We start from the raw sequence: 18555 nt of genomic DNA on the forward strand, positions 1-18555 counted from the left end.
TTGGTATTTTTCTTACAAACACTTATCGTCTCACTTCAGAAGACATTGATTCATCCATTGGAGTCGTATGGATTACTGTAGTTATTGCTGTATGTGCTGTTTGATGTCAACTTTTAGGAACACATGCAGTGGCGCCTCCAGAAATTTTTCATAGGGGTGGCCAGATGGGGCCACTTAAAATCTTTGGGTGGCACACCAAAACTATAAACCATAATTTCTGAATTTTATTCTACTGTTGTAGTAAACCGGCCTGTAGAAAACTATCAGAAAGGCTTAAGGAAACTCCTACTGATATACTTTGGTTTATTGTGTTATATTTAACGGACTGTGCATCAGTTGCATGAATTTCTTAAATGAAATGGAGTTCACAAGCAGGTTAATACATACACACACTCTATTTCATCATTGCAAATAACACGTATGACTCGACTGACAGAGCTAGGAAGTAACAGACACATGAAGTAAACTTGTGTGGCCACCCCTGGCCACCCCCTGGTGGCGCCATTTGATGGCACTTGAAGCTAAAGCAGAATCAGAAACATTAACACACAACTCGTGTATTAACTGAAAGAGCCTTACCTAAAATAGCAGCTGGTGTTATCGTTGCCGATGCCACGAGAAAGGAAGCCATGAAGCGGAAGTGCCGAAGTGATTCAGAAATTCAAATAATCGACAATTGTGATTTGTCTTAATCATGAAGCCCTACACTAATAAAAAAAATCAGCTTGAATTACTTAATTTTACTTTTGCATAATTTTATGACGTATATCAAACAAGACTAGTCTTTGTACAAACTGCTTAATTTTTCTGTGTGTTAAAAGAAGATTTGCTCATAAAGTAAAAATAATTATGCCATTTCTCTAGTAAAAAATTTTTTTTTTGTGTGTAGTCAAAGTTTCATACAATGTAATTGTCACGGTGTGGTGCAGGCAGAAGAAGAAAGTTCCAATGCAAACGTTTTACTAACAATAATTCTAACAGGTACAGGCAGGTAGGCAGGATGAACACACAAAATATGACTAAGAACGGACAAAGACAGGCTGAACTGAAAGGAACCAAATACAAACATTGATGAACACAGATTAACGGTACCGGCAGGGCTGACGTGGAGAAGCTCAGGCTCGGCAGGGCTGACGTGGAGATCTGGCTGGTCAGGCGAGAAGTAAGGATCAGGCTGGTCAAGGATAAGAAGATCAGGCTGGTCAGCGGTCTCCATGGAACGATGAATTCTATTGTTCTCAATAGAATTCAAATGAGTCGCACATTTTATCTGAAAGGAACATCCCGCAGACATAACTCACAATTTTGCGCGTCATTCATGCAAGATTAAACAATTGGGCTTCAGTCACAGTCATATTGGCAGATGATTGATCCGTGCAGTCAGGCACTGACTTCAATGAGGGGGTAATAATTTGGCAGGGGGTCGAAATTCAGCACAACACCGGTAAGCAAGAAAAAGTTGAGTGTACACTACAGATTAAAATATACTACGTACCGTCCCACTTTGAGCATTGGTGTTGTATAATAATTTCTGTTAATTATTATATGCTTGATACATTGGTATGCAGGTAGGCCTAAACAGCTGCATTCATCAGTTTTGGTGATTAACAGCTGAAAGGGTTAAAAGCATGTCAATCTCCCTCTGTCTCCTCCCTCTTCTGCTTTGCTTTTATAAAGCTCACCGGTGGTCCGCTCCTTTTGAGTTTGTCTTTGGAATCTGTCATCATGTGGGCGACTCTCATGAAGTTAGACCTGGCCTCTGTAGGCCTGGCTCTGTTTCTGATCTTTTTGGTTCTGTTTGAGTTCATCAGGATTAATTCCTACAGAGGTCAAACTCCTCCTGGTCCCAGACCTCTACCTTTTGTGGGATCATTAGCACATTTTATAAAGGAGCCAAGGGAGTTTGTAAGATCAGTGAGTTTTTGCAGTTTTCTTGGTATTGGCTTATCATTGAACTCTGACCTATTTTGAAATTAGATGTTTAACTTACAAAACATATGTTCAGAAACATTTTCTTCGTTTAAATGCTCTTGTGAATGTTCTCCGAGTAGATGCTTCAGTATGGAGAAATGGCCACTGTGTATCTTGGGAGGAAGCCGGTGATAGTCCTCAACACAATCCAGGTCACGAAGGAAGCCCTGGTTCAGGAAACTTTTTCTGGAAGACCGGCTATGCCTCTTATAGAATGGACAACTAATGGACTTGGTGAGTAACATGGTATTATGATGCTTGAAATGTGGATTTTGTACTATTTCATTCTAAATTTTAGAGTCACTCTTAAAGGGTTAGTTCACCCAAATATGAATTTTTTCCATTATTTACTCACCCTCGAATCATTCCAAACCTGTAAGACGTTCCATCATCTTCTGAACACATATGAAGATCTTTTTGATGAAATCTGAGAGCTTTCTGTCCCTCTTTTGACAGCCTACGCAACTACCACGTTGACGCTTCAAAAGTTCATAAAGAGATCGTAAAACTAATCCAAATGAATTGAGTGGTTTAACCCTCAGGGGACTAAGCCCTTTTTGGTCCGTTTTCTCTATTTTTACATTTGGGCTTATAAACCATATGTAATGGAGATGGAACACCATGTGTTTGGTATCTATGGATTCAGAAGACCCTAAGCTAACATAAGCATGCATGTAATGTGTTTATAAAGGAAGTATGAGTGAAAAATGTACAATAATCGAGAGAATTTCACAAATGAAAATTAGATTTTTGTCATTTATTACTGAAAATCACACCTCACACAACAATAGTGAACAGTTTTTGAACCAAAAAAATATTTGTCAAACCCTTTGCTTGACAGACATTTGTAATTGTTCAATCAAATGTGTTAAGAACAATGAAATAAGGAACTTTTTTTACAAACAGTCCCAGGCGTGAAAAAGCGGTCTGCTTCGAACTAAATGAGACCTGCTTGCTCTGAAGAACAGACACACTCACAACCTGGCAGATTTACTTTCCACTAACTCTTCCAGAGCTTGTTCTGCCGTAAATCTTACTGCTTGCCATCATAAAAGTGCTAAAACAATACAATAATAATGCTATTTAAGTTATTCTGTCTCTCTCTTATATAGATCTCTGTGCGTTCTGTAATACTCCGCTCCGTTCGCGATCTGTCTCATTCTCCGTCCACATGACGCTGTTTGTTTGTACATGTTGAAGGCTACAGAGTCCTCTGATTGGCTAGAATACGTATTGGTAACCTTCCTCTGATTGGGTAAAAAAAAAATCCTCCCAGCGGCAATTTTTCCATTGGTGGAATTTGCCTAACAACATCGATTTCATTGGCCTTTTTATGCAGTGGTATTGGGCAACAGCGAAGCGTGTGAATAATACAAACGTGATATCACTGTTTTCAGCGGAATCTGAGGAAGACGGCAAAAAAGACCGCACCTCTCTATCATTAATAGTTTTGAAGATAATTGCACATTTGTAAAAGTATGCCATTTTGGGCGGTACCGCCCAATTCGTCCTCAGAGGGTTAATCGCTTTATATGATGAACAGATTGAATTTAGGATTTTATTCACATATGAACATTCATCAAAGCACACATCAGTTCTGATAAATGGAAGCTTAAGCATGTTCGCTTGACGTATGTGAACAATGAGTTGTCTTCTCGTGTTACGCAGCACGTTTGAGCTTCTGCAAGAACCAATGAGGTTTGTTCTCGCATGTCAAGTGTGCATCTAGGGCTGAGCAAATATGGGCAGAACTCTTTACTGCCCTAGTACTTCAAAACGCCTTTTAAAGGTATACATGTGAATTAAACGTGGCACAATGGCCTTCATCACCACAGTATGCTAATGTGTATTTAGTACAAGGGATTTCATCAATATGCTGATTGAGGACTGTCGGGACACTCCAGTCACAGGATGGTTGTCAGGAGAGACCGAGTCGTTTACACCTCAATGATACGTCTGTACCTTTTGCTTCACAGGACATATGCTTTCAACTACATACTGTTTATTTACTAGTATGTTCTAATATGTAACTATGCCTTGTTTGGTCTCATCTGACAGCTTATAAACTGAAATGAATGGTGGTGAACTTAATAGAGATATTAAAGTATCCTAATGTACAATCTAGGTACTATTGCTTAAACATACATTGAGAATATGTTAATGTTCTTGATCACTACCCATTTGCTTCATCTTTTGGTTTCCCGTCGGTCGTTTTCGGTGTTGGTATTCCACTCATGTTTAACAATGCTTTGCTCGGGGGATAAGAAGGAAAGGTAACGGTTCTGTAATCTTGAAGAAAGGCTTTAACCCCGCCACTCCCGCACACCGGTGCATAACCTCATACTATGAGAAAGGCTTTTACGGCCTCTATTGCACAACCATACATTATTTGTTACAACTAAGTCTTCTATACAGTATGTTGTTCCATTCTACTCTCTGTATATGTAAACATGTAACTTAATAAATAACTTTGCCTGCTTTAAAGGCTTTGAGAATCTTTCCTTTTATCACTGATGATGTTGAAAGCTAAAGTGATTATAACTTTTGTTATCTAAACGTTCAGGTAAATCCTACGTTTTCCTATCAGTTACCTTTAAAGAATAAGAGGTTAAAGAATAACAACAACTTTAATGGAGTCAGATTAATTATATCGGAGTCAGATAAATATTTGAATTATACACACGTTCAACTGCCTTTTGAATATTGGTTCAAAATAGCAACATAAGCTTCCAGTCTTGCATGCGTTTATGTTCGCTGATCAATATTTAAAATAAAAGCCTAAATTCAATCTGTTCGTCATATAAATTCTTCAGAAATGTTGGTCTATACCGCTCAATTCATATGGATTAGTTTTACGATCTCTTTATGAACTTTTTGAAGCATCAAAGTGGTAGTTGCGTAGCTTTCAATGAAGGGACAGAAAGCTCTCAGATTTCATCAAAAATATCTTCATTTGTGCTCGAAGATGAATGAAAGTCTTGCGGGTTTGGAACGACATGAGGGTGAGTAAATGTCAGAATAAAATTTTTGGGGTGAACTAATCCTTTAATATGATAAGGTCCCAAAAGGGTTTTTTCACAGCGATGCTGTAGTAGAAGAACCATTTTGGGTATCCTAAAGATCCTCAGTGAATAAGGTAATTTACCTGATTACAAGATTTGAGATTAGAACGTTGGTTCTCTCTTTTTCTCAGGTATAATAATGGTTACGTTTGGTCACTCCTGGAGGCAGCAGAGAAGGTTTGCTCTGCACACGCTGAAGAATTTTGGCCTGCGGAAGAAATCAGTAGAAGATCTGGTGATAGAGGAAAGCCGCTATCTGATTTCGGAAATTCTTAAAGCAGAAGGTATGAAATGTTCATCCTTTATTAAACTAGCTCATCTGTGTCAAACATGCAGCACCCAAAGGACTCTTTCTTCAACATTGTGTATATGTGACATTGAAATTTTGGTATTTAAAGGTTGAAGATGCATATTTAGAGACTTTCACAAATCTTACTGATGCCGAGCTGAGAGAGAGGCTACTCTCTGAGAAAGTACTCTCTCTCATGGTAACCAAGACCCTTCTTGCCCTTGTTGGGGGGATGGGACCATAGATCCCAGAGTGAGTTTTAAAGATATTTGTTAAATATAACAAATAATTGTGTCTGATTTGTCTGTCGTGATAAAATAGAGTTAGATAAAAGTTTAATTGGAATTTGGGACAGAATGCGCAGGAAGCCTTCATCGGCTCTATTGGAAACCACCGTTAGGCCGATTGGGCGGGCCTTACAATTTAAATTCAAGTTTATATTTAAAATGGATTGTATACAAAAGCACTGGCCTTTTTCCACTCATACTGATGCATGTTTCTTTGTAGGCAAGTCAATGAACCCCCAGCATGCATTACAGAATGCAGCTTCCAACATTATCTGTTCCATCGTGTTTGGAGATCGCTTCGATTATGATGACAAACGCTTCTCATACCTTCTGAAAATGCTGAATGATAACTTAATGCTTGCAGGGTCAGCTGCAGGACAGGTATGATCACATTCTTCATTTTTGACAAAAAAAAAAAAAAGATTTATACTGCTAAAAAATAATCATCACTGGCTTTCTCTTTATCATGTCTGCATTATCCTCATCCATGTACTCAATCTTAGCCTGGGAAAACCCAGACCACTCTCAGTTGTCTGGCAAAGCTCCATAGACAATTCATTTCCACAGGGGCGTCACCAACGGACGTCGCTCAAATGGCTCTGGGCGCAATTGGATAGATCTAAAACCAATCAGAGCGACGGAGAAACATCTGAGACTCTCAGCAATTCTCTGTTTGTGTTTTTTAGGAAGATGTAGCAATGGCTTCTGACGACTTTTGCCGTTTTTGTAAATGACAATTTTAAATCGCTTGAAACAGATGCGATAGCTGATTCGAACGAGTGATGTTCCACGGCGGCATCCATCTCTGTAATGTACAAAATCTGCGTCACCGTCGCTGCTCTGTCGTCATCGTGTAAAGCCCGCCCCAACGTTTCTGATTGGTGCCGCGATTTCGACGGATTGGAAATGGGTTTCAATGGGCTCTTTGCCAGACCCACTTACAGAGCAAATCTAAATTTGCCGGAAGTGGTCTGGGTTTTCCCAGGCTAACTCATTCTCCCTCAGAAATTATTTTATTATTATTTTTATTTTATTTTATTCATTTATTGATTATTGGCTATGGCCACCCTTTGAGTTAATAAATAAAGGCAGCATTTAAACAATAGTGCATCCATATTGTCACCAGTCCAGTCACCACATAACTACATTTCCCAGCATCCCTTCTGGTCCCCACCTGCACTCAGTCAGCTATCATCACACCTGCCACTGATAATCACTCATCACCATATAAGCAGTCACTCTTTAGATCACCTTTGTCTGGTCTCGTCATTCAACACTAAACACTTACTTCTCCTGAACTGTCTAGTCTTCTGTGAAACGAAACTTACCTTTTCGATCCTGTCCCGAACTGTCCAGTTTTCTTCAGTCTTCATCCATCTTCTGGTATCATCTCGTCTTTTAAGTTTTCAGGTTTTCCTCTAATTCTTCATCACTGCCTGCAACAGATAAGAACCGTCACTTTCCTGCTAGTATCACCATATTAATCTGCAATTCAGTTACTCACCAGCTCAAGTCCCTTATGTCAAGCAATAAACTCTGTTTGGAAGTTACTGGGATTTGCCATCTTCTGTTCTGTGACGCATATATTTAACTGTATCAGGTGACAAATCATGTGTCCTGCATTGTCTGCATTCCCATTGCTATATTGCATCACATCATGCATTTGTATAAAGTTAAAGATAACTTTTGCATTTTCAATTATTGTTTAATTTGACTTCTATCAATCTATCAACATTTAGTTATACTCCACCTTAAAATATTTTATATTGATGTCTTTCACAAACAAGTAATGGAAGTGATGGATGAACTTCCATATGTTCCTCAACTTTTAACTAAGTTAAAGGTTGGGTAGGTAAGAATTGTCTAAAGAACTTTTTTTCAAATTGGCATAAACTGTCTTTATATACCAATACATAATTAAAATGTAAGTACTTTGAAAAAGAGAGTATAAAAATTGAGTGACTATAGTGTATTTAATCTTCAAAAAACACTGCTCATTAATTCCTACCGGGACGAAAGAAGTGATTGGCTTGCGCGACTGTCACTCTCCGTCGCCATGACTACCACTGCTATTACTGGCTCTGCCCACGTGCATGCACTCCCGCGCCCGTTTTTAGGTGGGAGTGAATGGAATTAATGAGCAGTGTTTATTGAAGATTAAATACACTAGAGTCACTCAATTTCTATACTCTCTTTTTCAAAGTACTTATGTCACAGGTCGAGGTGGGCCAAGCCAGACTGCACCCACCCCTAGACCAGGATCACCCCGAGGAGCGCGTCAAAGGAGGAGGCAGGAGACAGGAATAAAAAGAATGACAGGCTTTATTAAATATAAAAACAATTTGAAAATCCTAATCTAAAATTCCTCTTCTTTCTTCTTCCCAGGAATCCAAGGCAAGTGGGGGGTCAGGCTCACTTCCTTCTGGCGCTGGTGCCAACTCGCAGTGGTAGGTACTGAACAGGCGGGTATCGCAGGTGAGTAAATGAGTCAGGCTTACTTCCTTCTGGCGCTGGTGCCAACTCACTGAACAGGTGAGTATCACAGGTGAGTATCGCAGGTGAGTAGGTGGATCAGGGCTCACAGGAGTTGTAAAGGGCGGGCACTTCGCACCATACAGGTGGGTTTCAGGCTACGGCAGACTCAAGTCGCAAGCGGAGCGGGGCTTTGGCTGGCCCAGACAGAATCAACGCTTCAAATAGAGGTGAATAGCTCTCACATGGGTGGCAGGAGACAGAGTCCATAGCTGAACAGGGCTTTCACTGGGACAGACAGCATTCAAGCTTCAAGCAGAGGTAAACAGTTCTCACGTGTGTGGCAGGGGACAGAGTCACAAGCTGAGCCGGGCTTTCACTGGGACAGACGGCATACAAACTTCAAGCAGAGGTAACCAGTTCTCACGTGTAGTGTGCGCACGGGGGCTTTTCCTTCTGACATCCAACAGGTGACTGCAATCGATCTTGCTAGACTCTTATGATGGACGGTAGACCAGCATAACACATGGGGAGTGCACGGCGATAAAAGGTAAATCTTCCACACACACACGACAGTCCAATTCCAAACATGCAACGTGATGGGAAACGTCAATTTCAGCACTACAAATCCACTCTTCAAGTGCAAAGTAAGGCCAACACTCACCCAGAGGTCTCGATCTGAAGAGCCGATGATAGTCAGAGTTGGGACAGATGCTGTGAATAATTTCCTCACCACTACAAGCGGGCTTCACTTCGCTGGTTTCAATGGCCGAGGGGGAGGCTAGAGATCGACAAGGAATCAGTATATTTCACTCAGTGCGATGTATACAACGTGATCCAAGCACTTCAAACCAGTATCCAATTTAGTGTAGAAAACATGCGTTTATGAGATTCAATTTGTCAATCACTCATCTCACTCTTTCCCAGTCCAGACGACGAATTCCACTCTTCAAACTGCCCTCGGATCCCACAAGCAACACTCCTCTTCTTTCACGATGGTCCTTCAGCTGCAACACTCCACAAACATTTCCCAACGGGAGAGAACCACACCAGATCGCCGGGAGAAGACAAAGAAACAACCACACAACGCGGAGGGAGAACACACAGGAGGAGTCCACCCCCCTCCGAGGGGAGAGCACACAGGAAGAATCGTCCGCACCCCCTTCTCCTCTCCTCTTCTTTCTCTGCTTCCTTCCCTCCTTCCATGGCCTCTGTACTTCCTCTTTATAGAGCTGCCCCACCTCCATAGTCCTCTCGCAGATCGCCACATCACATCCTCCGCACCAGATGTCAATCGGTCAAATCAGGGTTGTTATGGTGACATAACGCGCAACCCGGAAGTGGGCCGGTGTTACCGTAACACCGGTCCGGGCGGAACATAATTCCAGCGGGAACTCGGTTCCGCTTCGCTTTCGTCACCTCGTGACACTTACATTTTAATTATGTATTGGTATATAAAGACAGTTTAAACAAATTTGAATAAAAGTTTTTTTAGACAATTCTGACCTACCCTACCTTTAATATATTTACTTAATATTGAAATATTTACCTGATGATATGAATATTTATTTTGTATGGCGTAAATAAAATGCACTGAAAAGAAGTTTCAAATGTGAATAACATCATCTATTTGTCTCTGTTAGTTTTTCAACTTGGTGCCCTTCATCAAGCATTTCCCTGGGCCACACCAGAAGGTCAAGCAGATTGCCAATGAGTTAGATGCTTTCATCCGGAAACAAGTTGAAGAACACCAAGAAACTCTGGATCCAGACAACCCGCGAGACTTCATTGATGCCTACCTGCTGGAGATCGAGAAAGTGAGATCACAGTTACTGAAAGAAGAGTTCTCACATGCATATATGTAAAACTTGACCTTTTTTTTAGTTGTAGTAAACTGATAGTTTTATTTTACCTGGAGCAGCAAAAGTCCAACGAAGACTCCACGTTTCATGAGGAGAACCTGGTTATTTCAGCAGCTGATTTATTCCAGGCTGGAACAAACACCACATCAACCACCATCAGATGGGGGCTCATCTTCTTGATTCAAAACCCAGATGTACAAGGTACTAGAGCTAAACATGAATTAAATAATATTCATTATTGAATAAAGAGAAATAATATCTATAAAATATACAGACATTTTTTTCCTCACAATTGCACGTTTATATCACGCATTTCTGACTTCATTTCTGGCAGTTGCGAGTTTTCATCTCACAATTCTATATTTTTTTCTTGGAAAGTGTGAGAAACTTTCCCTTGCAAGAAAATCAGAATTGTGAGATTATACGTCGAAATGACCATTGTGTGAAAACAAGATTCCATTGTGGTCACATTAGCAAAAGTTCACATTCACAAACGTTCCATTGTCAATAAGAGTATGAAGCGCTGCTCACACAGAAGTCTCTTTCGAAACAAGCAGCTTTCTTGAACATGAGCGAAATGTGCATGGTGATCGAACTTTTTTGCCCTTTTCAGACCTACGCCGTAGCCTATTCGTTGTAGGCTACACATCGGTTTTCATTTATACTTCTGCCTTGTTGTCCACATTGACGCACAATTACACATGCAGACAGATCGCCACTTATTGCAGACCAATCACAGCACTTCCGGGTCCGTGTAGAATTGACACGTTGTTACATTTTTTTGTAGAGTTGAACGTCAGGCTACGTGATAGGCTACACGTGCTACACACAGCCTACGACGTACAGTAGTTCGACGCAGAAGTATAAATCAGCCTTACACGAAATTCACGATCGCAACGATTCCTATCAGAATCACAGTTATTCGCTAAATTTTACAGAGCAAAGCACCACACCTTTTCTGCAGTTAATTCAGAACCATTTAGTGTACTAACTTACCAACGAAATTATCTTGGAGCGCTCCTTGCTGGAAGGTTGTTTAGTAATCCAAGAAGTTGCTCTTTGGTTGGGTATATTTTTCTATAAATGTATTAACTTACTGTTAATAGATCAGCCTTTGATGCTCTATTTATTATTGGCCTTTTCACCATTTTCCACACTGGGGCCTTTGCATTTGCTAAGCATCAAAACCTAAAGCTTTAACTCTAACTAACCTTAAAGCGCCATGACATGCAATTTCCCTTTTATCTCTCACAGAGCGATGTCATGAGGAGATTGTTCAGGTGTTGGGTTATGACCGCTTTCCCAGCATGGATGACCGTGACAAACTACCGTACACCTACGCCACTGTTCACGAGATTCAGCGCTGTGCCAACCTTGTACCATTGGGGGTGACTCATGAAACGATTTATCCCACAAAACTACGAGGATACGACATTCCTCAGGTAATGAATGGAGCCTGGATGAATTTTCCTTGGCAATATGTTTAAATCTAAGCATCTGAATTATTAGATGACTAATCTTTAAGGATTTTCACAGCCTTTTCATACAGTTTACCTCGCAATAAAATGCTACCCGAGTCATTAATAACCAATTATGAAGAGCTTAGCCAAATAGATTACATTTTTATATTCTTTATTCTTTCAGAAATCCCATCTGACATGTGTATATATATATATTAGGGGTGTAACGGTACGCAAAAATCACGGTTCGGTACGTACCTCGGTTTTAAAGTCACGGTTCGGTTCATTTTCGGTACAGTAAGGAAAAGAAATGCAAAACATTAAACTGCTGGTTGTTTACTATAAACTTTTTTTTAACAATTTGTTTACACTTTTTTTAAACACACTTTTTAATAAAACATAACGTTAGGCTAATAAATAAAAAAGATATAAAATAAAAAAAGAATAAGAAATAAAATACTACTGCAAAGTTCTCCACTAAATAAAATACTCTCAAACCAATATTGGCCATGACGCTAGCTAGCGAGAGGCTGGGCTAAAGCGAGCGTGCCGTGTATGTGGTGATCTTTATGCGATATTTATATCCGAGCCCGACCCGAGAGTTAAAGTCCAATTTTTTTTTCTCATACTATGACACATGTACGTTTGTTTGTTTGGAAAGCCCACTTTTAACAGAAAGGCATTAGGAAATGTCCACAGATGAGCGCATTAGCGCTCTTAACACAGGCGCGCTTGCACGTGTTTCGTTGTCACAGCAACATAAACAAATTTCCGCACACAGGAAGACAGATGTTATGGTAATATTTTACATGTATTTGAATCACAAAAACGATTAATCAGATTTAATCAGTGCAACGCGGAGACTTCCGACACTTAATATGTTCGTGTGGAAACTCGGAATTGACGCATGTTCCGCTCACAAAACTAGCCTAATTTACGTGAAAGATTGCATTCGGTGCACATGTGGACCGTACCGAAAGTCCTGTACCGAAACGGTCCGGTACGAATACATGTACCGTTACATCTGTGTATACCTTTTTGTGTAAATTTCTGGATTGAATATTGAAAATAATCCACCTTTTCACTCTACTAAAGCATAAAAAATACCATAATATGCTTGCATATGAGGAAACATGCTAAATTCACATACTCATTTCTTTTAAAAACACTTCTACAGCCAGCTATTTTACTTTGAAATGTGCGTTTCCAGGCTGGAATGCTTGTTTTTGTTTTGGTCTGTGATACTGCACGTTGCCAATTTGCTGATTTTTATTGTCCATTGCGCTCGTTCCTGTTGCGTGTGCTCAAACTGGCAACCCGTGTGAGTGACGTCCAGTCTGAGCAGCAGGTGGCGGGAGAAACCACGATCTCCAGTATTTTGAATTCGACTGCAGTCATTCTTACATACTGCACCTTTAATAATAGGCCTAATACACAATGGACAACTATGTTTGTTGACAGATTAGATTGCAGACTCCGTTTTAACATAAAAGGCAGAACAGTTTCTGTCATTTTAGTGTGTCTGCGTGAGGTAATCGCAGCTGCTAACTTCAAAAAACAAGTGGAAATTAAAGGAATAAAAATATTCTGTCATTATTTACACACAGGAGCTCTTGACTGCAGTCATTCTTACATAATGCACCTTTAATAATAGGCCTAATACACAATGGACAACTATGTTTGTTGACAAATTAGATTGCAGTAAGCAAGTAGTTGCGTTGTCATGAAACCTGTCAAAAATTGTCCAAGTTACATTAAATCCAAAAATAAAAAATAGATTTAGTTTAAAGGGGTGGTAAAGTATGATTTCACTTTTCTAACTTTAGTTAGGGTGTAATGTTGCTGTTTGAGCATAAACAACATCTATAAAGTTACAACGCTCAAAGTTCAAAGCAAAGGAAGATATTTGCTTTTAAAGAAAAGGACTACAACAAACGGCTGGTAGGAACTACACGACATTCCTCCCGGGTTAGTGACATCAGCAACCCTAAATTGTACATAAGCCCCTGAACACGCAGTCCATGTTGAGAAGAGGAAAAGTTTTTGTAGTTGAGAACATTTGTGAGTCAGCTCAAACTTTAGCATCCATCTTTTCACATGCAATAGAAAGTCACTCTGTGTGCATCTCACGACAGTTCCTATACGAGCGATTTATAGATTAGCATGAGTCGTGACAGAATATCCTAATTGAAGATAGTTAACTCCACATCAGCAACATAAATTAATCAACTAACCATTCAGAGATGTCCTGTTGCTTCTACATGTTGTCACTTCTTCTTGAGTCTCTCCATCTTTGTCTGACTCCGTTTTAACATAAAAGGCAGAACAGTTTCTGTCATTTTAGTGTGTCTGCGTGAGGTAATGGAGCTGCTAACACACAGGAGCTCTTGAAACCCCGCCCTCTGCAGCAGCTCATTTGCATTTAAAGGCCAAGGCACAAAACGGTGTGTTTTTGCTCACCCTCAAAAAGGGACAACTTTAACATGCTATATAAAAATATCTGTGGGGTATTTTGTGCTAAAACTTCACACACACAGTCTGGGGACATCAGAGATTTATTTTACAACTTGTGAAAATGGCATTTTACCACCCCTTTAAAGAAAATATATTTTTAAGGACCAATGAGATTTGTTTTCATGCATTTGCATTATGACATTATTTTAGTGACAATTAAGCATATTGGTATTAAAAATATCGAAAAATATAAAAAACTTTTTTTTATAATTTTGTAAAAACCTATTTTAAATTATCCTTTTTTTTTTTATTAGTAATTTAAACTGTAAGTATAAAGAAACTAGACTAGATATTATATTAATATTATATAAAGTTGTGTGCTGTGTACTGCGTGGAAATTCTCTTAAAAAACTTCCAGATGTTAATATAATAAAATAATATAGCTACTACAGTACCTCATGGTAATTCACTTCACAAATACTTGTAATGCAATCCAATACTTAGTTGAGTAAAAATCAATGTCACTCAAGTCTTCTTCACTCTGATTTGCTCTGGTGATTGGTTTGTAATGATCATATGACTGTTAGTTCTACTGTGTTAAGCACTTTTCTATAGATTATTTGATCATGTGTACATGATCTTTGACCCGAGCTTCCTTGGTCTGCACTTTTCTGCACATTTCATGTTGAAATACCCTTTTGACCAATTCTGAGGCCATTACAAAATATTTCCATCACATGTCCAATCAATTAAATTAATCTTATATAAATATGTATATAATATTATCATGTAAGAGCAATAAGCCAGTGTAAATTATGACGGATTACATTATGAAACATGGGACAATATAGGAGGTTAAATGCCCCTATAGGTTTTGTGAAAAGTGGTATTTAACTCTGCTGAACTTTCCTCATACAGGGAACTATGATCCTAACAAACTTAGCAGCAATTTTCAGCAATAAGGAGCACTGGAAGCATCCCGACTCCTTTAACCCGGAGAATTTCCTGGATGAGAACGGACACTTCAGCAAGCCGGAGTGTTTCATCCCGTTCTCACTGGGTGAGTCATGCATTTCTGATATTATAAAACACAAAGGTTTCTGGACTAATATTACACGCAAATAAATACTTAGGTCTAAATTTAAAGGAGAACTCCGGTGCAAAATTAACCTTTGGTCTAATTACACATTGTTACCTAGTCAACCGTTATCTGAGATTTGTTTTCATGATTATCGAATGTAAATAGTTTTATCTCTAAAAACAGTTTAGCCTATAACGCTAGTATAACGCTAGTATATGGGGCATTGAGTAATGACAAATAAAAATCGCTTGTTAATACCACTAACAAGGCTCAAAATAGCCCCACACTAACACGGTAGCATAATGAGGGTCCCTACATGCAAACCGAAGCATTGAGAACTGTGTAAGTGTCCAGACAGTTTAATAAGAAGATATTTTATACATACAGTCAACTTCACGAATACAAGCAGAATCCATCTTGGAAAAACAGACTCTATCAGTCGATCTACCACCGATCCAAGTGCGCTGGACCATATGAGATTCTACACAGTTCAGCGCACTTGGATCGGCTGTTCGTAGATCGACTGATAGAGTCTGTTTTTCCAAGATGGATTCTGCTTGTATTCGTGAAGTTGACTGTATGTATAAAATATCTTCTTATTAAACTGTCTGGACACTTACACAGTTCTCAATGCTTCGGTTTGCATGTAGGGACCCTCATTATGCTACCGTGTTAGTGTGGGGCTATTTTGAGCCTTGTTAGTGGTATTAACAAGCGATTTTTATTTGTCATTACTCAATGCCCCATATACTAGCGTTATACTAGCGTTATAGGCTAAACTGTTTTTAGAGATACAACTATTTACATTCGATAATCATGAAAACAAATCTCAGATAACGGTTGACTAGGTAACAATGTGTAATTAGACCAAAGGTTCATTTTGCACCGGAGTTCTCCTTTAAGATTTATGTATTTTTGCGTATAATATGTAAATCTATTTTGGATTACACAGTTTTAGCATAAGCAAAATAATGATGCATATGTGTCAGTCTTACAGAACATAAATGAAACTGGTAAGATTTCTGTATTAGGCTACTTACTTATAAACACAATAACCAGGTTTATATATTTATCATCAATTAATCCAATTTGTTTGAGTCTCACACGACTGAAAAGTGCTTGTTCCACAACATATGCATGTTCATACTTCATAACTAAATAAATGTAATTATTTTCTCAATGATTTATGCTATTTTAAAATGATTTAAATTGAAACAATTACATGCAATTTGTTAATAATAAACAATGTCATGATTTTCTGAGAGTAGAAATCTTTAATTTATGTATGACTGACAAATATGCATCACATTAATTTGACTAGTTTGTTTATTTTAAAACTCTGTAATCTGAATGGATGGAAATTCTATATGCAACTCAAATACATAAATCTTAAATTGAGGCCTAAATATTTGTGTGCTGGTTTATCAGGTCCGAGGGTCTGTCTCGGCGAGACGCTGGCGAGGACGGAGCTCTTCCTGTACATCACGTCTCTCCTACAGCGGATTCATTTCTCCTGGCCACCAGATCAACAGCCTCTGGACATGAATGGGATCATGGGTGTTTTCCACCTTCCTCAGACTTTCAACATCATCTGCTGCAGCAGAGACACTGAAGAGTGTCCGTCAGTGACCCGAAATGTATCAGACTGACATCATCATGTCATCATACGAGAAATATTCCGTAAAAAAACAAGAAGTTTCATGTTGGCAAAAAGTTTTAAACATTTATTTAAGCACAGCTATAAAAATGTTTTTATTTTATTTTATTAAACATAAAATAATATTTATTATTTTATTATGGATGCATGCATTTTATTTTATAATGAAATGTATAGGCTACACATGCAGTTTTTTTCATGATTTGTATAGTGAAATGCTTTTACTACAAATAAAAAATCTCAGTGAGAGAATAAAGCATTCCTTACAAGTCTAAAGTACGTACAGTATCTTAAAAAAAAAAAAAATCCCAGTAACAGTGAATATTAATGTGTAAATGTACTGTCAAACTCTGCACCACCAGTGTGCAGGTTCCAGTTTATGGGTGGAGACAATACTCACATGTGCATTTATCTCCATGTGTTTAAAGTGCTCGAACTGATTGAGTTACTAGATCATGTGACACGAATCTCCAAACAACATGGTCATTCTCCACAGTCCGAACAGATGTAAAAACATGTTACATCAGAGTTAGATTTGTCTTATATAATCATCAGGCCCTGTGGTACCTAATTAACAAACTGAGTTTAGGTGCACTAACTTAATAATGGATGTGCAATGTTTAATTCTTAATTAGTAGCAATGCAAATGTCTTAATAATCAATGTTCCAGAGATCCAATGTTGGACGTAGACCCTCAAACCACGTAGAGTCTCGTTCCCTCTTCAAGGAACCAGAGTTACACTCGTAACTGAGACGTTAATTTCACGGAAACAAGAAATATATTTTGCTTAGAATTTTTTATTTATTTATATCTATCTGTCCATCCATCACAACATTTGTTTTCATGACAATTAAACATATTATTAATACAAATAAGTTTCATTTTCTTCATACAAAATATAATTTATTTTTTATTCCTTTAGATTTTTGGGTGAAACATGACGTCTGTTTATATGCGGTTTACTCAGCTTTCATTTAAAAGCCTTTTTTACATGGTCAAAATTAATATTTTCCAGAGTGGTTATTAAGTATGACTGTAATGCTGTAGTATGTGCATAGATTTAAGAAAAGGGTCAGGAGGTTTATAGTTCCTTCAGCTGCTGCAGAGCTGAGGCGAGGTGAACTTTGCCCTCTCGCTGAGTTACGTGTGATTTCTTTGACCTTCAGTGGACTCAGATTCAGATCAAAGATGAGGCTGTAGTTCAGTATCAGGCGTTTGGTTTGATCTCTGTCCACATAACCTGAAAAACAGTGTTGAAAACATCATTTCGGCTTAAAAAATACGACTGCTTATTAGTCCATCACAGTTTTAAATTTTAAAGAGACAATATCATATCCTTTCACAAAGTCTTGATTCTGTTTTTGGGCTCTAAAACAAGTTTTAATTCTTGAATGTTTAAAGGGGCTATATGGAACTTTTTCCAGAAAATAAACGTAACAATAGCCTTTTTATTTTACCATTTATGACTCAAACATCTCCTGATGAGCATACTTACACCTTGTCTGCTCACAGTGGGTGCACCTATAAGCCTGTATCCTATTTTTCCTATTTTCTGTCGGGTCGGATTTTTACCGCGCTGTCTGCGGATGTGACGTCAAGCGCGTTCATGTTAAACGTTTCAGATCACTCAGAACCCTTATCTCAAACAATATATGTATTTGACTGTTCTTACCTCTGTAAACATAATTGACCTCCTTGCAGCAGATGACTTGTGAAGTGTGCACGTACGAGCGCGTGCTGCGAGAGCGAGCAGAAAGGAAGAGCAGTTCTGTTTTTTGGCCACAGGTGTCAGTCGCGAGTTTAAATGTCAGAAAAACGCATATAGCCTCTTTAAAACAAATTATTTTTCTCATATTCTGCATTGTTGCAGTTCCTCTCTTCGCAGTCTGTCAGTAACGCTCTGTTTAATTCCTGTCTATGAAGCCCCTCCTTCTGAAAAGCACAATGTACTCTGATTGG

General features: G+C 38.7%; 1 protein-coding gene across 1 annotated transcript; it reads left to right on the forward strand.

Annotated features, from left to right (window-relative positions):
• Positions 1-1656: 1656 nt before the first annotated feature.
• Positions 1657-16646, forward strand: LOC306986269 (cytochrome P450 2B4-like). The gene is made up of 9 exons (XM_079589337.1): positions 1657-1914; positions 2052-2205; positions 5165-5317; positions 5830-5990; positions 9725-9898; positions 10003-10144; positions 11198-11385; positions 14776-14917; positions 16367-16646. Exons 1-9 carry the CDS (start codon positions 1726-1728, stop codon positions 16585-16587), a joined length of 1524 nt encoding a protein of 507 aa, XP_079445463.1. The 5' UTR covers positions 1657-1725; the 3' UTR covers positions 16588-16646.
• The last annotated feature ends 1909 nt before the right edge of the window (positions 16647-18555 follow it).

This window comes from Phoxinus phoxinus, assembly GCF_949152265.1.
Source record: "Phoxinus phoxinus genome assembly, chromosome: 18".
Taxonomy (NCBI): Eukaryota; Metazoa; Chordata; class Actinopteri; order Cypriniformes; family Leuciscidae; genus Phoxinus; species Phoxinus phoxinus.